The 19,964-nt window shown below is 39.8% G+C and overlaps 1 protein-coding gene across 4 annotated transcripts in view; it reads left to right on the plus strand.

The window, feature by feature from the left end:
• vrk3 (VRK serine/threonine kinase 3) overlaps window positions 1-19,964 on the plus strand; it is a 118,474-nt gene that overhangs the window by 71,578 nt on the left and 26,932 nt on the right. For all 4 annotated transcript variants that reach the window (XM_076287940.1, XM_076287941.1, XM_076287942.1 and 1 more), the window contains exons 7-13: window positions 4,755-4,810; window positions 6,710-6,776; window positions 6,911-6,992; window positions 7,118-7,220; window positions 13,407-13,499; window positions 19,211-19,343; window positions 19,468-19,588. In XM_076287940.1, coding sequence (XP_076144055.1) covers window positions 4,755-4,810; window positions 6,710-6,776; window positions 6,911-6,992; window positions 7,118-7,220; window positions 13,407-13,499; window positions 19,211-19,343; window positions 19,468-19,588 — 655 coding nt within the window. The remainder of the gene's footprint in view (window positions 1-4,754; window positions 4,811-6,709; window positions 6,777-6,910; window positions 6,993-7,117; window positions 7,221-13,406; window positions 13,500-19,210; window positions 19,344-19,467; window positions 19,589-19,964) is intronic.

Raw genomic sequence — 19,964 nt, forward strand, 5'->3', positions numbered from 1 at the left:
CAGTGAGGTGAAGCACACACTAATCCCGACGCAGTGAGCTGCCTGCTACAACAGCGGCGCTCGGGGAGCAGTGAGGGGTTAGGTGCCTTGCTCAAGGGCACTTCAGGCGTTCCTACCGGTCGGGGTTTGAACCAGCAACCCTCCGGTTACAAGTCCGAAGCCCTAACCAGTAGGCCACGTTTGTTTCCTCTTTTTGTTTCTTTTATTTTCTTTGAATTCAGAGGCAGCATATGCAGTCACTTTTAGCATCCATTTAGCAGTTATTAACAGTCATTATCACCAGGTGAAAAACCTTCAAAAGACAGACAAAAGAAAAATGGAGAACAATATTATGTGAGATGAGGCTATACTGTACATCCAACAGCAGACCTTTAAAATAAGTGTAATATTCCATGAGAAATGCAGAAACCCACACATCTTTCACAGCATTTGATAATACAATAAATACTATTTCAAATTTTCATAGCGTAACATTAAAGGAACACGCCACCCAAAATCAGTAGTGATATATGTTCTTACCGTAACTTTCACGAGTTGAGTCGTACCTCTCCCGCGTCGGTAGGTGCACTCAAACGCTCTGTCGCGCGGCGCGAATGTGTTAGCATGTTGCTATGCTAGCGGGCTCTGCCGTGGCCGTAGAGAGAGGCACATAGCAGTATTCAAACACCTCCACGTTTTACCTACTTAAATACAGTTGCAGGAGTAGTTGATGAAAAATGTTAGGGCACACAACATGAAACGTGACGATTTTCCAAGCGAATAAACATGAGAACTACAATGTGTGGCGCAATAGCACTTGGGAGTACTTTGACCTAGCGTGGTAATATTATTAACACCTAATTGTAGATCCTATCCACCACAGAGTTTAGAATCCATGCTGGATCGACCCTCAGCCTCTCCCTCCCCTCTGAGCGAGAGAGGCACACACACTAGAGGTGGTGGCTGGTTGTTTTAATGTAGGCTATATGGGTGATGCAGCGCTGCTGACGTGAGGCTAGAAAGCCCTTGCCTGTTCTAGAAAGACTGATCTAATGCAGCAAATATATTAAAAGGCAAAATTGGCTAGGCCTATCCCCAGAATATCAGCAGCAAACTCAGTCTCTGTCGCGCAAAACAGTCTCCAAATAAAACGCACATCCGCCTGTTGCCTATTCTGCCAGCTTGTGACAATATATCGTCCAAAATGCTTGATTGCATTGCATTCTCCACATTTTTAGCTACATTTTCATGTACCACATCAGCATTTTTGTTCAGTGAATCTTTTGTAAATTGCTTTACAATTACCGTCGGGCCCTTGTCAGCAGACTTCGGCTTGCCTCTTGCCATATTCACTCCTTGTCTTCCGATGTCATTTCTGAATATAAAATCATCTTTTGGAAATTGATCTTAATGCCTTAAGTGAAAAATGAGGAAATATCTAACCTTTAAGGACACCAATTTTCTTAGTGAATGAATAATGTATCATAAATAAATAAATGTTCATCCTTAAAATACAGTGGTCATAAGTATTGACACCCCTATGTTAAATTCCCATAGAGACAGGCAGATTTTTATTTTTAAAGGCCAGTTATTTCATGGATCCAGAATACTGTGCATCCTGATAAAGTTACCTTGGCCTAAAATAGCCCCACATCATCACATACCCTTCACCATACCTAGAGATTGGCATGGGTGTTATTTCAGTGAGCCTATTAGCTGGTTTGATGCTCATTGAGCTCAATGCAAATCAAACCAGCTAATAGGCTTAAGGCATTAAGATAAATTTCCAAAAGATGATTTTATATTCCTCTTTTCAGTCAACTTTAGCATGGGTGCCAACACTTTTGGCCATCACTGTAAATACACACATGTAGATCATATTAAATTACATAGAACCCAACAAACATTTCAAAGCCAACTGTAGCTTAAATTTCACAGGCCCATTAGCACCCTCTATACAATACAGCTAGCCTCTATCCAGCAAACATTATTTAGCAAATATTTAGCAAACATTACTTAAATCGCTAGCCATGAAATAACAATCGGTGCATTTAATTAAAAACATGGGCAGCAGGTGGAACCGCAACTCCACAGACGTTCATGTCCCAAGCCAGTTAAGGCGTGCATTTGGTTCGAGCACCAACATTGTTCAAAAAGCGGTATAAATCCCTTACCTTATCAGTCTCTCCAGCTTTTAGATGTCCCAAATTGCACAGAACTTTGTGTACATACGCAGGTAATTCTTTGGCGTTTGCGTCAGCATTTGTTAGCGTCTGCTCTAGCGTTTACTGTCGTGCCTCCACTACTCACTCCCGCTTTGTACTTAATTAGCCACCTGTCTTGGAGACGCATCGCTCATGTGACGTTGCAGTCTGAATGCGATGGAAAGAGACTTGATTGACTTCAGCTGATTCCTCTGCTAACCCGTCAGAAAGTGAAATTGTGGCCCCAGCTGTGGCGCAACTGGCTGGGGCACCTGCACTGTACGCCGGCGACCCGGGTTCGATTCCCGCCCCGTGGTCCTTTCCAGGTCCCACCCCTGCTCTCTCTCCTATTCGCTTCCTGTCACTCTCCACTTTCACTATCATTAAAGGCATAAAAAGGCCAAAAAAATATACTTTAAAAAAAAAGAAAGTGAAATCGCCACCAAATCGCCACAATTTTGATAGATAGCGCGATGACATTCAACCAGCAGATGCTGCTGTTCGGACGCATCACACGATTCGTAAATCCTCAAATTATGGCCGGGATGATAACTGCCAGTAGACTATGGCTATCAGTCCACGAGCATTAAAAGACATTGTTTCGATTTAACTGAATGAAATTAAAGAGCTCTTCTTAATATTTTATATTGTAGGTTGGTTTAATAGCCTACTGTTGCCAATGAAAAGTCGTTGTCCTAATGGGTCTCAACACGTCACTCTCAAGCTACCAGTCGCTTGCCATCCCCTTCTGAGCTTGCCAGAGGCTGAAGCCACTACATTTAAGCACAATCGTTGCCGCTAGGCAGTCCAGTCTACGAATTTAATAAAATAAAATAAAAGTAGGCTAAATCATGCATAATTAAAAAAATAACTCAAGTTAGGCTACAGACCTACTTGGCTATACGCAGTAAGGTTTCCATTGCAGCACAGCGCAGTGCATGTTCAGTGACTGAATTAAAGCTGCCTGACTCGCAATAAACACAGCGGGTGGAATTCCCGACACTCTTTCAACTACATGAAACTTAGTGAACCATCAAATACCCCCCAGATTTCAGTGCCTATCAGTCCCAACATTTAGCAATATAATCAAAACAGTCTCTACCACCAAGTTAAGGAAGCCAGCACCAAGATTTAGAATTAGCAATCTGGCAGACTAGCAGACTGTTATTTATTTTATTGCAGTTAGGGCTGTCACTTTACGTTCGAAAATCGATTGCACAATCGATTGGACCAACCAACACAAGTTTTGAAAACTAAAATAGGGGATCGATTTTAACCAAATATGTACACTATTAATTTTAAACAAATTAAACCAATAAAAAAGATAGATGTAGCAAAACCATAGACTGAACAAAACTCACAAACAAGCAGAAAAAGGAAATAAAGAATTTCCGAAAGTGCAGTAGGTGTTGCGAAAGCTAAAAAGAAAATTCCCACCAATTTTACGCACCGGAAACAGCCGGTTTCAGCAGTTTCAATCGGCTGCTGTTTTGCCAAAAAATGGAGGACAACGGTGATCAACCTGTGCGACATGAGAGAGAGACGAGTGATAACCCCTAATAACTTGAGGAGTTCGATATGGAAGCACTTCGAGTTTTGGACTGTAGATCAAACTACTGTATGGAGTAATCGTAAACACAGCCATGTTGAAGCCAGCTGTAATGTTTTTCATTGATGTTATGGCAGTCCACTCTGCTTATTTTCTTTTTTCTTTTTTGAGAATGTTGGACTCCTGTTTGTCATTGTGCACGAAACTTTACGCCAATAAATCATCAGAAATATTGCTCACTTGTGCGTCTCAAGCGATCTTTTTACGTTCGTCTTAATGCCTAATGCCTAATGCAGTTAGACTGTCCGTGGATTGGCCTATATTTGGCGTTGAAAATGGAAACATCTTTAGATATAGAAAATCGATTTTACAATCGATTCAATGAACACTTCTGTCTCAGAAATCGAACAGGATTTTTTCACAAAAGTGACAGCCCTAGTTCCAGTCCAGTTTGTCTACCACCATAAGCAAGACAACTTGAGTCTAATGTGAAGCCGTCCTGGAGAATTTGTATATATTGTTTGGTAATGTTATTATCTTGTTCCAAGATTTAATGTGGCACAGCTTTTTTGTGTAAGCTGGCAAGAGCAGCCACCTTTTCTTCCTTTAACAGCTTAATATTTCGGTTCAACAACTTGTAAAAATGTATCTGGCTTCCATAATTTGGTGGTTATGCATAATGTCACACCGCAGCTTTTAGCTTATTTTTTTGTTTTGTTATATGTCACAAATGCACCTTCTTGCAATACAAAGTAAATGGAGACAGAGTGGCTGTTTTCCACTACAGCATGGGCCTAAATGCACTTGCACGTCACCTTTAATTATAAATGTTTGATGTAGATTCACATGATATGTCCATTTTTGTGAACTTTTAGGCCGAGAGCTCATATGTGCACAGTATAGCATGGTGTACATAGTGTTTAGAGGGTGTTACTTATGATGATAAGAAACAATAAGCCACTCTGAGCTTGTTTATATTGTCTATGTGTAAAAGAAAACTGAACTATAATTTCTTTTTACAGTGATGTTGAATGGATCAGTCCCTAGCTGCCTTGATCTGAACTACATTCTGAGACTGGTAAGTCAATCAGTATAGTAACATCAGTACATTTGTAAGTACTGATGATACACATACAGTCGGTCCCATTTAGAAGTGGCCACTTAATTTGCGCTTTCCGTGATTCACGCAGCTGTGTGAAATGTATTACAACTTTTCGCCATGAGGTGGCAGCTTAAGTCTGCTGTAGCTTTGCCGGTAAACAGGGCAGCGGACTGCATTCAGATGCGTTGCAAGCGGCAGTGTGATTGATACTGTAAGCCAGTGGTTCTTAAACTTTTTGTCTGGCGACCCCACAAAAAAGTATGGCGCGGTCTGGCAACCCCACTTTCCCCAAACCCATTCTAAGTCCTTACTCAAATACCCCCCTCAAACGTTAACAACTAAATCAAGCAAAAACTAGAAAGCAAAGTCATTTTTTTTATTTACTCCATATGAACAAGAACCGAGAAAACCAAACAATCACGATTAAACAAGTGTAGGCTGCCACCATATCAGATCAGAGCGCTATGTGCGTAGCGCGCGCGCACACACAAACACGCACACACACATACACATGCAGCATTAGGCCTACAACGTTACATTAATTATATTTATGGCGATAACAATAACAGTATTTTTTATTTCACTTTTCTGGTTTACTATCTTTAACAATTTCAATGGGAAGGGTGGGCATGCTTCCGTGAACATAGCAAGTTAATTCTAGGAGGAATGCTGCATACGGCGACACAGAGATTTTCCTCCACGGACTACGCAGGACTACGCTAGCCTGGCCACGCCTACCTAGATTTCCTTACAGGGAGATATTAGTCTGGAACACCATAATTCAATACCATTTCCATCGGTTGGCAGATTACCTGCCCAAACAGTGACGAGAGGGGATGATGCTATAGTTTCAAAATTGAATGTGGCTTTGGAAAACCCTATCTGGGGCCCTATTGTACACCCACTTTGCATATTAGTTCAAATAATAGGCTAGTGCAGATGCATGTAGGTTATACTCTGCTAGTCACAAACAGGTTTTAGAAAGGAAGGTTTCGTTGAATCCCTGTTCCATGCAAAATGCATCTCTAGTAAGAATGTTGCAATCTCAATAAGCAGTGGATCTGAGACATTTTTGCATTTTCTTTGTTCTGTATTATGTAACTGACAGAGTGACCCACACTGTCACTATGTTTATACTTAATTATGTTTTTTGGCATGTTTTTTCATTGTAGGTGGTATGTTCCTTTGGCAGAGTGCACAGATTCTGTTACTGTTATTTTTCTGCCAGAGATAGTGTTATGATTTCAACTGCAGGTTCTTTGATTTAGTTTGTGTATTTGCGCTGGAGGCGCAAGAAGGGGCGTGTGCCCCTGGGTACCCAAATTGGCTGATTAGCCTAATAAGTAGTAGGCCTGTTTTTTCAATTAGGGAGGTCACCTGATCACTTTTTATCCCTGTGGAGGGAAAAGTTGAGTTCTCTAGAATTTCACATGTTGTGCGTACCTGACACTGCTGTGAGTGGTTAGGATGATTGTGCGGCTTATTATAGTCCAATGTGTGACTCCGCTTCTTTTTTTGTATTTTGTCTAGTCTATGTATCTTTGTTTTTTTGTAATTAATAGTGGTTACTTGTCACGGGTGTTTTCGGATTATATCCGCCGATAAATAAAATAAATCAATAAACCTAGTTTACACTTAAACCTGTCAGCTTCTCCTGGACCACGAGGCTACATTATCACAGTAACATATTTGAGTGTGTAGACTACACAATACAGAAATATAAAAGGGTGGCCACCAAATTCACAGTCTAATGAAGGTCTGTCTTTGCATTGTTATTTATTCATTATTATATGAAACAGCCCCCAGAAATAAAGTGCATCAGGGGCATATTGTTAATATCAACCAACCAACATATGTTCCTCCTTTGCTTTCCAGGCAGCCAAAGACGGACAAATCTTCACTGAACAGAACTTTCTACAGAGAGCAGCCAAAACAGTCACAGGTCTGTCCCCAAACCCCACCCACACATTCATAGATTCAATTGTGCATAATAATTGGAATTGGTGAGACTAACAAGACTGAACTGAAATGAACTAATTGGCTGTGAGTGAAATGTGTCTATGTATTTTGTTTTAGTCGAAAAATGGGTAAAGCGCATGAAGTTGGACTACATAGGCATGCCCACTTGTTTGGGGTTTGGTCTCCATGAGAATTATAGGTCAGCAGTATTTCTTAATTCATTTACAACTGCATTGTTTTCATTGCAAATGAAAAAGTCAAGAAATTATTAAATTCAGACATTGCTGGATAGGTTTTTACATTTGTGTTGACCTATGTTTTTAGATTTTTGGTGTTTGAAGACATGGGACAGAGTCTTCACTCAATAATACAAAATGAGACCAAACCTTTGTCACAGAAAGTAGTCCTCATGCTTGCCTGTCGAATAGTAAGTGTGATGGATGGTAATATGTCAGAAGATATAGCTCAGTTTTGGGTCTTTCAAGAGGGTTGGCATATCTGTTCAATATGTACTTAGTTTATTAAGTAGAGATGGGCATTCGATTCAATTTTCTTAGTCGATCGTCGGGAGAATTAACGATCGACTATCGATTAATCACTAATATTTCTAGGCCTATATTAAAATTAATTATTTATTTAACTTTTTATAAATTTAAAAATGCAATGAAAATACAAAAATACAGCGCGTTTTTCCTCGATGAGATCTTTATCACAAGTAGAATAACTTGTGGCAGTTAAACTGGACGTTCGGTTAGGCTAAACTTGAAGATATTAAGCAATGCGCTGCGGTGCTCTAAAGCAGCGGAATGCGAGCCAGTGTTCAGATTAATCAGAGACAATGTTCCCTCTAAGCTGCGTGCGGCCGCGCAGACCAGTAGAAGTGGCCGCGCAATAGATTTTTCAGACCACGCACATTTTTCAGACCGCACAAACTATTTTTTTTCAGGGGTTAAAAATCTGAGCATCAACGGTGATGTAGGCTAGGTAATAAACATTTAAAATACTGACATGTCTGACAACCAAGCCGGATGTAGCCTAAGTTAGAATGTTTTCATACAAAGTATCCTTTAGGCTACTCTAGGCAGGCTCTGCTCCAGTTATGTAGTAGCCTAGGCTACCATGGCGAAAAGAAAAGCAGAGCAGATGCCCCAGCAAAGGTCAGCCTAACGTTTAAACATGAGTGGCTAGATGAAATACTCCAATCTGACACAAAAGATGGTCCAGGTAGGAAAAAACTTTCAGACATAATTACGAAAGGAGTGGCGTGATCTGCAAATTCTGCTCTGAGGCAAAAGCGAAAGGAGAGTTCGCTCGTAGGGAAACTTGGTCTGAGTGGAAGCTTGATTACCTAAAGCGTTATCTGACACACGCATTGAAAACATTACAACTTAGACATGGGAACTCTATCGATCCAATTCTCCCCGAAACTAATAAATCCCGAGGGAGACGAATTCAGAGAGCACGATCCGACCCTGAACAAATAAAATTATTTATAGACAATGTGATGGTAGCAATTAACACCAACATGTCCATGTTATCAGTTCAGGATACACGATCATATGGCACGATGCTTGTGCTTTACATTACGTTTCGGAAGCAAACTTTCAGTTACAAGACAGTTTTTTTCTGGAATTGTTCAGCTTTCAGGATGCCCTGCATAAAACATCCTTGATGCCATTACCAAGTTCTACGCAGACCATGTAAAATGGTATGTTTACTTCAGATGGTGCTTAAAGGCTGTATCAGCGATTACGGCTGAACGTCACATCTGTTGATGTTCAAACAAAACAGAGAGCTAGCTCGCTACTCCCTTCCCCTCCCTCCCGTGCAATTGAAACTCTCCTAAACGCGCATCTCGTCGGTTATGGGTTGGAACACTTTATTTTGCCTTTGAGTGGTTGCCAACACTTGTTGGTACTGTATTGTTTTTGTGTACAGATCTCGGAGCCTAGGCTGACTACAGAGACGCGTTTTTTTGACGGTCTGCTTATGGCAGATAGCTAGCAGATCATTAGGAAAGATTAGATGAATTTGATAATTTATGTTTGGGCCTTTTTTGCGCCTGAAAACCATTAATGTTGGGCAGACTTAAAGGAGTGGCTGCTTTACTGAAGCGTCAGGTACCGCACCTGACAAGACGAGCCACATAGCCAGATAGGCCTATCTCCCTCAATGAAATTCAAATGACATGTTTTGTAGCCTAGTTTGTTGCAAACCACTCCAGTTATAAAATTGTTTAGGCTACCTTGACACCATGTCAATTTAATAGACAATTTAATAAGCACTGCATTAGCATTTTTCTTTCACTGAAGTTCCACTTAAATGTTATATATATCAGTCATAACCAGTGAACCAGTCATTACCTCTCTAAACCTTATTGAAGTTCAACCAAAGATCCTTTAAGTTCAACTAAACTGACTGTGTCAGGGACCATGCAGTAAGGCAAGCGGGACAGAGAAATACAGTCTCAAAACTGAAGATTTATTTTTACAAAACTAATCATAGTTTGCGCATTTAAAGCAAATCTTTAAAGTGTGTATGTCAGGTTAAAAAACATTTTTGACAAATGAAGGGACATGAAGCAAGATAGTAGTGAGTAGTGATTTTTCTTGAAAAATCAACTTTAAATACAATAGAACAATATTTACAGTTATTTTTATAACTGAATTTATGAACATTCCAGACACAGTGATGACCTCATAAGAGGGAGTCCAGCAAAGTTGAGCATAGGGGAGAATGGGTTTTAACTGCATTTTCTTTTACACTGATAAGGCCAAAAATTTTCTCTATGACATACCAGTGGTTCATAAGCATGAGCCTGACTGGCAGGGACAAAGTAAAGACGAATAGGCTACAAAATTTTGGTAAATCATGGCCATCAAATCATCAGTGAGAAATTGATTAGGGGTGTGAGTAGGATCAGATCACTATTAGTATGTATCATGGCTCCAAAATGGCAGTTGTGTCATTTGCCATCACATAGGCTTTCATATACAACAAGTTAAGTAGAATCAGTAAGCAAATTAATAGTCTGTCTATAGCTAACATTAGTTGATAAGCAGATGCATATAAAGAGCAAAAGTGTGGTAGTACATATACACTGATGGTTTTATAGTCAAGTCTCTAAAGAAAAGCATATATGCCCATGGTTGGAACATAGAGTAATGAGTTGCTTACTGATTCTACTTAGTTTAGGCTATATAATGGCCTATATGTGATGGCAAGTGACACAACTGGCATTTTCAAGCATTGTTACTTACCCATATCCTCTTCATCACATTTTAAGATCAATAATGGTTGCCAGTAAAGATAAAAAGGTATCAGGATATTTTTATGTCAGGCAGGTAGTAAACTCTAGCATGACATACTGGAATGAAGTCATGTTTTTGGCCTCATCAGTGTAAAAAAACCTACTGTATGATCCCTTATCCCATGTGTTTTAATTGACCAATTTTGCTGGACTCCCTCTTATGAGGTCATCATTGTGTCTGGAATGTTTCCTGGAATGTTCATAAATTCAGTTATAAAAATAACTGTAAATATTGTTCTATTGTATTTATAGTTGATTTTTCAAGAAAATCACTACTCACTACTATCTTGCTTCATGTCCCTTCATTTGTCAAAAATGTTTTTTAACCTGACATACGCACTTTAACTAAAGTATAAATCAACAAAAAAGTTCTAAACTAGTGAGGTCAACTGAACAGAACTTAAACAACAGCAGAACTGAACTCAACCACTGACCTACCAGACTGAGACACAAAGGGAACATATATATCGGCTGATCAGACCAATAAAACACAGAAGGGAGAACCACAACAATGTACAATTGACAGGAGGACAACCACAAAGACAAGGCCAGTTTAACATAAACCACTAAAGTGAGTAACTAATATTCTATAACTATAAATAAATATAAATAATATCAACAAGGCGTGAATATAATAACTAAAATAAAGTTCCTCCTCTCCCCATGACGTCACAAGGCTGGTGGTTGCGGCCGAGGGACTCTTAAGTTGGCTTCCTTCCAACCTCGGGTCCTTTACCGGAACCAGGAAGTGATGCGCCCAGACACTCGCCACTCATCTCCTTCAAGCCGCCACGGTAACTTGTGAAACAAAGGAAAATGTAAGTAACGAAATACTGAAACAAGACTGCGTGCACTCAGACCTGCGACCGTAAAACGTAACTGTACAATGTGAAATGTTAAATAAAGTATCAAGTGCTGAACGAAGATAAACGTGTTGTGGTTTATGTAGCTTAATATTTGTAATAAATGTATTGCTACGGAAATGAAACAAACTAAACAAAGATGCTATAAGTAATGTTATGAATGGTAGATATTATAAGTGTGAATGGACAGAAAATAACAAAAGTGACAATCAGTGTAATGGAATGTTGGCATGTATGCGTGAGTGTTAGACTGTGGGTGTGTGTTTGAACTTGCCGCTCGTTGTGCCGTTCTCATGTGTGGCTGTGGAGCCAGCCTTCACAGACTGGTAAAACACCATCATTAAAATGTTCCACATTCCAACCATTATAAAGGATATTGAATAAATATCAACCTTTTTAGACATATTGATGCATTTGCGGTCATCTCTTTGAATTCCCTATGGCTAACGCAGGCTCGTGGTCATTTTCGGCAGGTTGTGTGGCTGCGAATCGCTCAGAAAACAAAATATTTGCTCAGTGCTGAAAAAAATTAGAGGGAACATTGATCAGAGACCCAAAAGTTCCAAAATAATAAATGATAAAAAAGAATCATGTTAAACAATAACTTAACCAAAAAAATTATAATGCTTAGATCTGACAGGTTTTATCAAAATGTAACTCAAAACTATCCAAGGCACGGAGTCGAGAAAGAGGGTGAGAGATTAGCGTATAACAATTAATTAGGCTATTTAACAAAGCCTCATAAAAAAAATAACTGCCGTAAATCCTCAAATTATGGCCGGGGTCTTTTATTTACTTAGGCTGTGCAAAGCACAGGGCTTTATTTGGGGCAGACGTAGGCTATATTGAGCAGGCCTTTATTATTATGTGTGTTTTATTGTGAGACGTGCATTTAATTTGGAGCGCATACCGCTATCAAAAGCAGAAGATTTTCCGTTTGGTTTCATTTAATTTACTTTTGGACAGTTTGATTATATTGCTCAATGTTGGGACTGATGAGCACTGAAATCTGGGAGGTATTTGATGGCTCACTATTACATTTCATGTAGTTGAAAGAGTCGAGATTTTCATCCTCTGTTTATTGCGAGACAAGGCAGCCGCTTTCATTCATTCATTCAAAACGTGCGCTGTGCTGTAATGGAAACCTTATTGCGTAACAAGTAGCCTAAATTGAGTTTGAATTGCATGATTTACTTAAATTCATAGGATAGCGTCAAATATTGTCCCCGGGTGGTATAATGTTTAATTGCTGCCACACAGTGATTAATGTAATTGCTTCAAGACACACTATGTAACGCAACCTGCATTAGTTTAATCGACAACAAATTAACATGATCGACGAAATTCTTAACTCATTGAATGCCAAGCTGTTTTCGGGAGCTTTGTCCTAGAGTGCCAGCAATCTAGACCATTGTTGATGATTTTTGTACAGCCACAGCATATTTTGTGTTATAGCTATGAACACATAAAATAGCTCGATTAAAAGGTGATACTTTCAGCTCTCGGTGGGTGCAAACCGTGTATTTCTACACGCCTCTGTTCCTGAGAAATCCCAAGCTAAACAGTGGCTAGTTTTCATCAAAATCGCTTTTTTAGAAATGGAGATATAACGTCTTCCATGAAATATGAAGTGTTGCCTGTTACTTACTTGTGTAAACTTTCCAGGAAGTGATCAGCGAGACCTGGCGAGCCTAGTGATAGACCCACGAAAATGGCCTGGTTTTGACCTGACGTGCATGCGTCACTGATTCGACCCAAAGCGGCAACCGAGTTATGATAAAATGTCCAGATAAAATGTCCAGATTGTGCGTTTTCATGAGTTTTCGATCGTCATATATTTAATTTCCGTTCATCACAGAGTTCCCAAAATCACATATAAGGTGTGTTAGAGTGTCTAGTTTCGTAATTAAAAAAAAAGCTAAAAACTTAATATTACGTTTTTGGCACTCAATGAGTTAATGATCAACTATCGATCGTCGATTAATTATGCCCATCCCTATTATTAAGCGCTTCTAATGCGTTATGGTTTGTATATTATAGTGTTTATTTTCATTAGGCTGTTGATTCTTTTGACATTGTTGTTTATTATTGATATTCTCTTTAATGTAGTCTTACCATGCTATTGTTATTGTTATTATATTATTGATTGAATGGACATTATTGTTTATTATTGCTATTTTCCTTCATTTTCATTGTTTATTTCATTGGGCTATTGATTTAATTGACATTTTTGTTTATTATTGCTATTTTCCTTAATATCTGACCAACTTTTTAAATTGTTCCCTGTTAAATTTAAGTATTATATTGTTTTGTATTTGTACTGTATGTTGCTTTGGACAAAAGCGTCTGCCAAATCCCATAACCATAACCATAACCATGAGATGGATTATTTATTTTTTGTGTCTCAGTTACAAATCTTATGTCTGTGTGTTTGTTTCAGCTGGATGTACTAGAGTTTGTCCATGTGAATGAGTACACACATGCCGACTTACATGCTGAAAACATCTACATCAACTCGGGCAGTCACCCGAAGGTATTTCCTAAAACACACTGGACCTTAATTATATTGACACAAAATCATTAAAGGTTTCCAATGCAGTTTTGTCGTAAATGCCACTCATGGCTAGCACCCTTCCCCCTAGACACTGTACATGAGGATTACACCGTGTTCCAAATTATTATGCAAATTTGATTTAAGTGTCATAAACATTTATTTTTTTGTTTTTTCAATTAAACTCATGGATGGTATTGTGTCTCAGGGCACTTTGGATCATTGAAATCAATCTCAGACACCTGTGTAGGGATGTAACGGTATGAAAATTTAACCCCACGGTTATAGTGACCAAAATGATCACGGTTTTCGGTATTATCAGTTAGTTTGTTATTTCTGTTATTTGGATGCAATGAGTGAGACCAAAGTAAGCGTTCAAAATAAAACTTTAGGCTACTGTATTCTCCTGATAACGTGAGTGGAATGGATTTAATGTGGACGCGAACATAAAAAGACGCAGAGTGGCTACATGATACAGTGCACATTTTGTGGTGAAAAAGTTCCGCTTTTTAAAATCAGGTGTAGCCTAATCCGAATCGTAGTTAAAACCATCAATTAGACAACAGAATCAGTAGGGTACCAGTTTTGTTCCATTGTACAAGGCCTACTGTATGTCAAAAGCAGGCTTGGATGAAGCTGGGAAGGATTAAACACACGGTTTCCGCACCGTGGTAATCAACAGTGATAATCATGATGTTTTGAAATGAAAACGGTAATTATTATCGTCAACATTTTTATCGCGGTTTACCATTATACCGGTAATTGTTACATCCCTACACCTGTGATAATTAGTTTGCCAGGTGAGCCCAATCAAAGGAAAACTACTTAAGAAGGATGTTCCACATTATTAAGCATGCCACAGGTTTCAAGCAATATAGGAAAGAAAAAAGATCTCTGCTGCTAAAAAGCATGAAATTTTGCACTACCTTGGACAAGGTATGAAAACATTGTCGTGATTATGCGTGATCATCGTACTCGTGCAGACAAAGGCATAATAAGGAAGGTTTCTGCCAGAAAAATTAATAAAATTAAGAAAGCAGCTGCTAAAATGGCACTGCAAAGCAGCAAACATGTATTTGAAGCTGCTGGTGCCTCTGGAGTCCCGCGAACCTCATGGTGTAGGATCATCAAGAAGTTCGCAAGTGTGCATAAACCTACTATTCGGCCACTCCTAAACAATGCTCACAAGTAGAAACGGTTGCAGTGGCCTCAGGAATACATGAAGACTAATTGTCAAACAGTTTTGTTTACGGATGATTGCCGTACAACCCTAGATGGTCCAGATGGATGGAGTAATGGATGGTTGGTGAATGGCCACCATTTCCCAACAAGGCTGAGACGTCAGCAAGGACGTGGCGGAATCCTGTTTTGGGCGGGAATCATGGGGATAGAGCTGCTAGGCACCTTTAGGGTCCCTGATGGTGTGAAAATTAACTCGGCACAGTATGTACAGTTTCTGACTGACCACTTTCTTCCGTGGCACAAAAAGAAGAACCGTGCCTTCCGTAGCAAAATCATCTTTATGAATGACAATGCACCATCTCATGCTGCAAAGAATATCTCTGGGTCATTGGCTGCTATGGGCATAAAAGTAGAGAAACTCATGGTATGGCCCCCATCTTCCCCTGACCTCAACCCTATTGAGAACCTTTGGAGCATCATCAAGCAAAAGATCTATGAGGGTGGGAGGCAGTGTAACGTAGAAACTTTGTTCAATTTTTTTTAACATAGGTATTGAAAAGGACAATTAGGCAATGTATCTTTCATTTTTGTAAACTTTATACTTTTTGAGATATTAATAAAAAACAAGCTTATTATTTTCCCATAGACTTTGCATTGGCACTATGACATCATAAAGGGCTAATTAAACTGATTTGCACCTGTATCAACTGCCCGCTGCTCAACTAAGCCCCCTCATAGAGCCAATTAAACTGATTGCACCTGCATCAACTGCTTTCTGCTCAACTAGGCCAACTCTCTGTGTCTCTCCATTCTACAAGGATATAAGGCACATTCCATCCAACTTTCTGTCCATCCATCTTCTTCAAACCATTTACTCATCCACCCATTAAACTATCTATCACCATCCATTAAACAGTCTGTCTATCAACATCCATTACACTATCTACATTAAACTTTTAAACTATCTACTCTGTCTCAGGTTCTCTGTCTCTCTTAAAGGAACACGCCACCCAAAATCAGTAGTGATATATGTTCTTACCGTAACTTTCACGAGTTGAGTCGTACCTCTCCCGCGTCGGTAGGTGCACTCAAACGCTCTGTCGCGCGGCGCGAATGTGTTAGCATGTTGCTATGCTAGCGGGCTCTGCCGTGGCCGTAGAGAGAGGCACATAGCAGTATTCAAACACCTCCACGTTTTACCTACTTAAATACAGTTGCACGAGTAGTTGATGAAAAATGTTAGGGCACACAACATGAAACGTGACGATTTTCCAAGCGAATAAACATGAGAACTACAATGTGTGGCGCAATAGCACTTGGGAGTACTTCGACCTAGCGTGGTAATATTATTAACACCTAATTGTAGATCCTATCCACCACAGAGTTTAGAATCCATGCTGGATCGACCCTCAGCCTCTCCCTCCCCTCTGAGCGAGAGAGGCACACACACTAGAGATGCGCTGATGGGCTATTATTTCAACCATAACTGCATAGCAAAACTATCATCCATCAGCCATCCATCAGCACCAAACTGCACCTGCCCACCATCCGCTGGTTGTTTTAATGTAGGCTATATGGGTGATGCAGCGCTGCTGACGTGAGGCTAGAAAGCCCTTGCCTGTTCTAGAAAGACTGATCTAATGCAGCAAATATATTAAAAGGCAAAATTGGCTAGGCCTATCCCCAGAATATCAGCAGCAAACTCAGTCTCTGTCACGCAAAACAGTCTCCAAATAAAACGCACATCGGCCTGTTGCCTATTCTGCCAGCTTGTGACAATATATCGTCCAAAATGCTTGATTGCATTGCATTCTCCACATTTTTAGCTACATTTTCATTTTTTGTAAATTGCTTTACAATTACCGTCGGGCCTATAGGCCTATTGCCTGGCTTGCCTCAGCTTCGGTCACGTCCTTTTACAATTTTATCATTGTAATAAAAAACGCAATTTGCCACATAATTTCAGCATGCTCCTGGCCTACTAATTAATGCCTATTGTTCTTTATTTTTTGCAAAAAGAAAGAAATCCTTGATAAAATAACAAGTCATTCACATTATAGGCTACTTTACACACTGTTATGTCAGGTTGACTGACAAGCCTGTTCTGAAGACTCCCATTCATTTTGACTGCACGAGCGCGTCTTTTTCAGACAGACATCGCAATTAATTTTATAGCAGGCCATCGGACAAATATGACGCCTCGATATTAAAGAAACTCCGACTCCATTCATTCTGAAAGTCCACCGCACAACAGTGCAACAGTGCAACGTGCATGTTCACATTTTTAGTAACAACCGCCAAACTTGCTTGCTTGCCTTACACATCTAAGTTTTCCGACTATTTTTCTTGCCTTTTTCCGCTGTGGATGTTATGGAGTTTGTAGAAGTTTTAGCTCTTACGTTCTGAACATCTCGCACTGCCATCGCCCGATGTCATTTCTGAGTCATATCACTCTCTGTCTCTGTTTTAAATGCCTATTCCCTGAATGGTAGGCTACAATTATGTGTTTTATATATAGGCTAATATCTAAACAAAATAACCCAGGCAGTCTCATCTAGGATATAACACAGGTTGAAGTTGGTTCTATTTAGGGAGGTGAACATCTGTAGATGACTCAGAAATGACATCGGAAGACAAGGAGTGAATATGGCAAGAGGCAAGCCGAAGTCTGCTGACAAGGGCCCGACGGTAATTGTAAAGCAATTTACAAAAGATTCACTGAACAAAAATGCTGATGTGGTACATGAAAATGTAGCTAAAAATGTGGAGAATGCAATGCAATCAAGCATTTTGGACGATATATTGTCACAAGCTGGCAGAATAGGCAACAGGCCGATGTGCGTTTTATTTGGAGACTGTTTTGCGCGACAGAGACTGAGTTTGCTGCTGATATTCTGGGGATAGGCCTTTGCCTTTTAATATATTTGCTGCATTAGATCGTCTTTCTAGAACAGGCAAGGGCTTTCTAGCCTCACGTCAGCAGCGCTGCATCACCCATATAGCCTACATTAAAACAACCAGCGGATGGTGGGCAGGTGCAGTTTTGAAAATTGGTCAACAAACTTTGGTGCTGATGGATGGCTGATGGATGATAAGTTTTGCTATGCAGTTATGGTTGAAATAATAGCCCAGCGCATCTCTAGTGTGTGTGCCTCTCTCGCTCAGAGGGGAGGGAGAGGCTGAGGGTCGATCCAGCATGGATTCTAAACTCTGTGGTGGATAGGATCTACAATTAGGTGTTAATAATATTACCACGCTAGGTCGAAGTACTCCCAAGTGCTATTGCGCCACACATTGTAGTTCTCATGTTTATTCGCTTGGAAAATCGTCACGTTCCATGTTGTGTGCCCTAACATTTTTCATCAACTACTTGTGCAACTGTAAGTAGGTAAAACGTGGAGGTGTTTGAATACTGCTATGTGCCTCTCTCTACGGCCACGGCAGAGCCCGCTAGCATAGCAACATGCTAACACATTCGCGCCGCGCGAGAGAGCGTTTGAGTGCACCTACCGACGCGGGCGAGGTACGACTCAACTCGTGAAAGTTACGGTAAGAACATATATCACTACTGATTTTGGGTGGCATGTTCCTTTAAGACTACAGATCCTTTTCAACTGTTTCCTCTGCCCACTCCCAACTGTTTCAAGTCCTCACTACTATAATTCACTATTAAATAATTTAACTATTTAAACTATCCAACTATTAAACTGTTCAGCCATTCCAACTGTCAGTTGTCATGACCTATATGACTCCTGCCAACTGCTTCCTCTTCCCACAACTGTTTCAAAATGAAAATCCTCACTATAATAATTCACTATTAACCCTTAAAGGTGTAGGTTTTTGAACATTCTAAGTTCCGCAACAATTGAAGGTTCTAAAATTCTATGTTGAATTCAATGAACCCAGATATTCTTTAGAACGTTAATTTCTCAACATTCCCGTCACACCGGTGTGACGCTACACCTTTAAGGGTTAAATAATTTAACAATTTAAACTACTCAACTATTTAACTGTTCACCCATTCCAACTGTCAGCTATCATCAACTATGCCTCCAGCCAACTATATTAAACCACCACCTACAGTACCTAGCAACCAACATAGCAACCATTGAAATAAAGCATCTATGTCAGTTTCCATAGCAACCAACATGATTACCCAAGCAACCATCATATAAACAGCTTTATTTAGCATTGCAACAACCATGTCTACCTAAGCAAAACCATTGTAACTATCTCTACATTATCTGTTTTAACGCTGTATATTTTACATCATATGTTTTGCATTTTCATGCACTGGTAATTCCTAGGAATTACATTTTCTAGTTTTCTCTTCTGATCTGCTGTATTTTTTCTTGTCTCTGTCCTGTCTTCTTTTTTATTTCCTGTTTTGGAACCTTTGCTCAAAGGTTCTTAGTCTTCATAATTCATGCAGTTAAATAGTATGTACATTTTTACATGACTGACTTGAAGAGAATGGATATAGACTTCTGAGTATGAATATTACTGTGCAGGTGACTTTGTCTGGCTTTGGTCGAGCATTCCGGTTTTGTCCGGGTGGGAAACATGTTGAATATCGGGAAGGTAGCAGAGCACCGCACCTCGGCCACCATGATTTCATCAGCCTTGATGTCCACCTTGGTGCAGGTGAGTTGTCCATCTACTTAGTTAGTAGTGCAGTGTATCCAAGTGAAAACTGAGACTTTAAATAATATCCATTTTAAGTCTTTGCGTAAAGTGTATGTGTATATGTTTCTTGTGTGCATGATAGCGCCATCAAGGCGAAGTGATTTGCAGTCACTTGGTTACTGTCTAATCCACTGGATGACAGGAGCGCTTCCATGGAGTTCCACAACTCACAAGCCCAATGATATTGCTGCAGAGAAACAGAGGTAATGTGAACTGAAAGCACACATATCCAGTCATATTGACACACACACACATACAGCCCTGTATCATATGGTGAGATTTTCAAGTGAATATGTGACCCTGCAAGGCGAAACCAGTCGTCTTGCGCACAGTGCTATTTTGAGAAAATCCACGATAAACGAACGTACGGGTTAAAATGTCGACAGTATACACTGTACAGTCTACACTTTCATATTGTGAACAAATTTCACGGATAAACATACGTTTTGACTGTTAACCCATTTACTCCTAAAATGCCTACTAAAAACGCCTACCAAAATGTAATATCTAAGCCTCTGTAGCACCTAGAAACATGAAATAAAAAGCATGCTGCGCTACGCAGCATCCAGCGGGAGGGTC

Source organism: Alosa pseudoharengus, unplaced genomic scaffold (assembly GCF_046254945.1).
Source record: "Alosa pseudoharengus isolate Yale_2024_CS ecotype anadromous, Long Island Sound unplaced genomic scaffold, YU_APseudo_1.1 YU_APseudo_1.1_scf_16, whole genome shotgun sequence".
NCBI lineage: Eukaryota > Metazoa > Chordata > Actinopteri > Clupeiformes > Clupeidae > Alosa > Alosa pseudoharengus.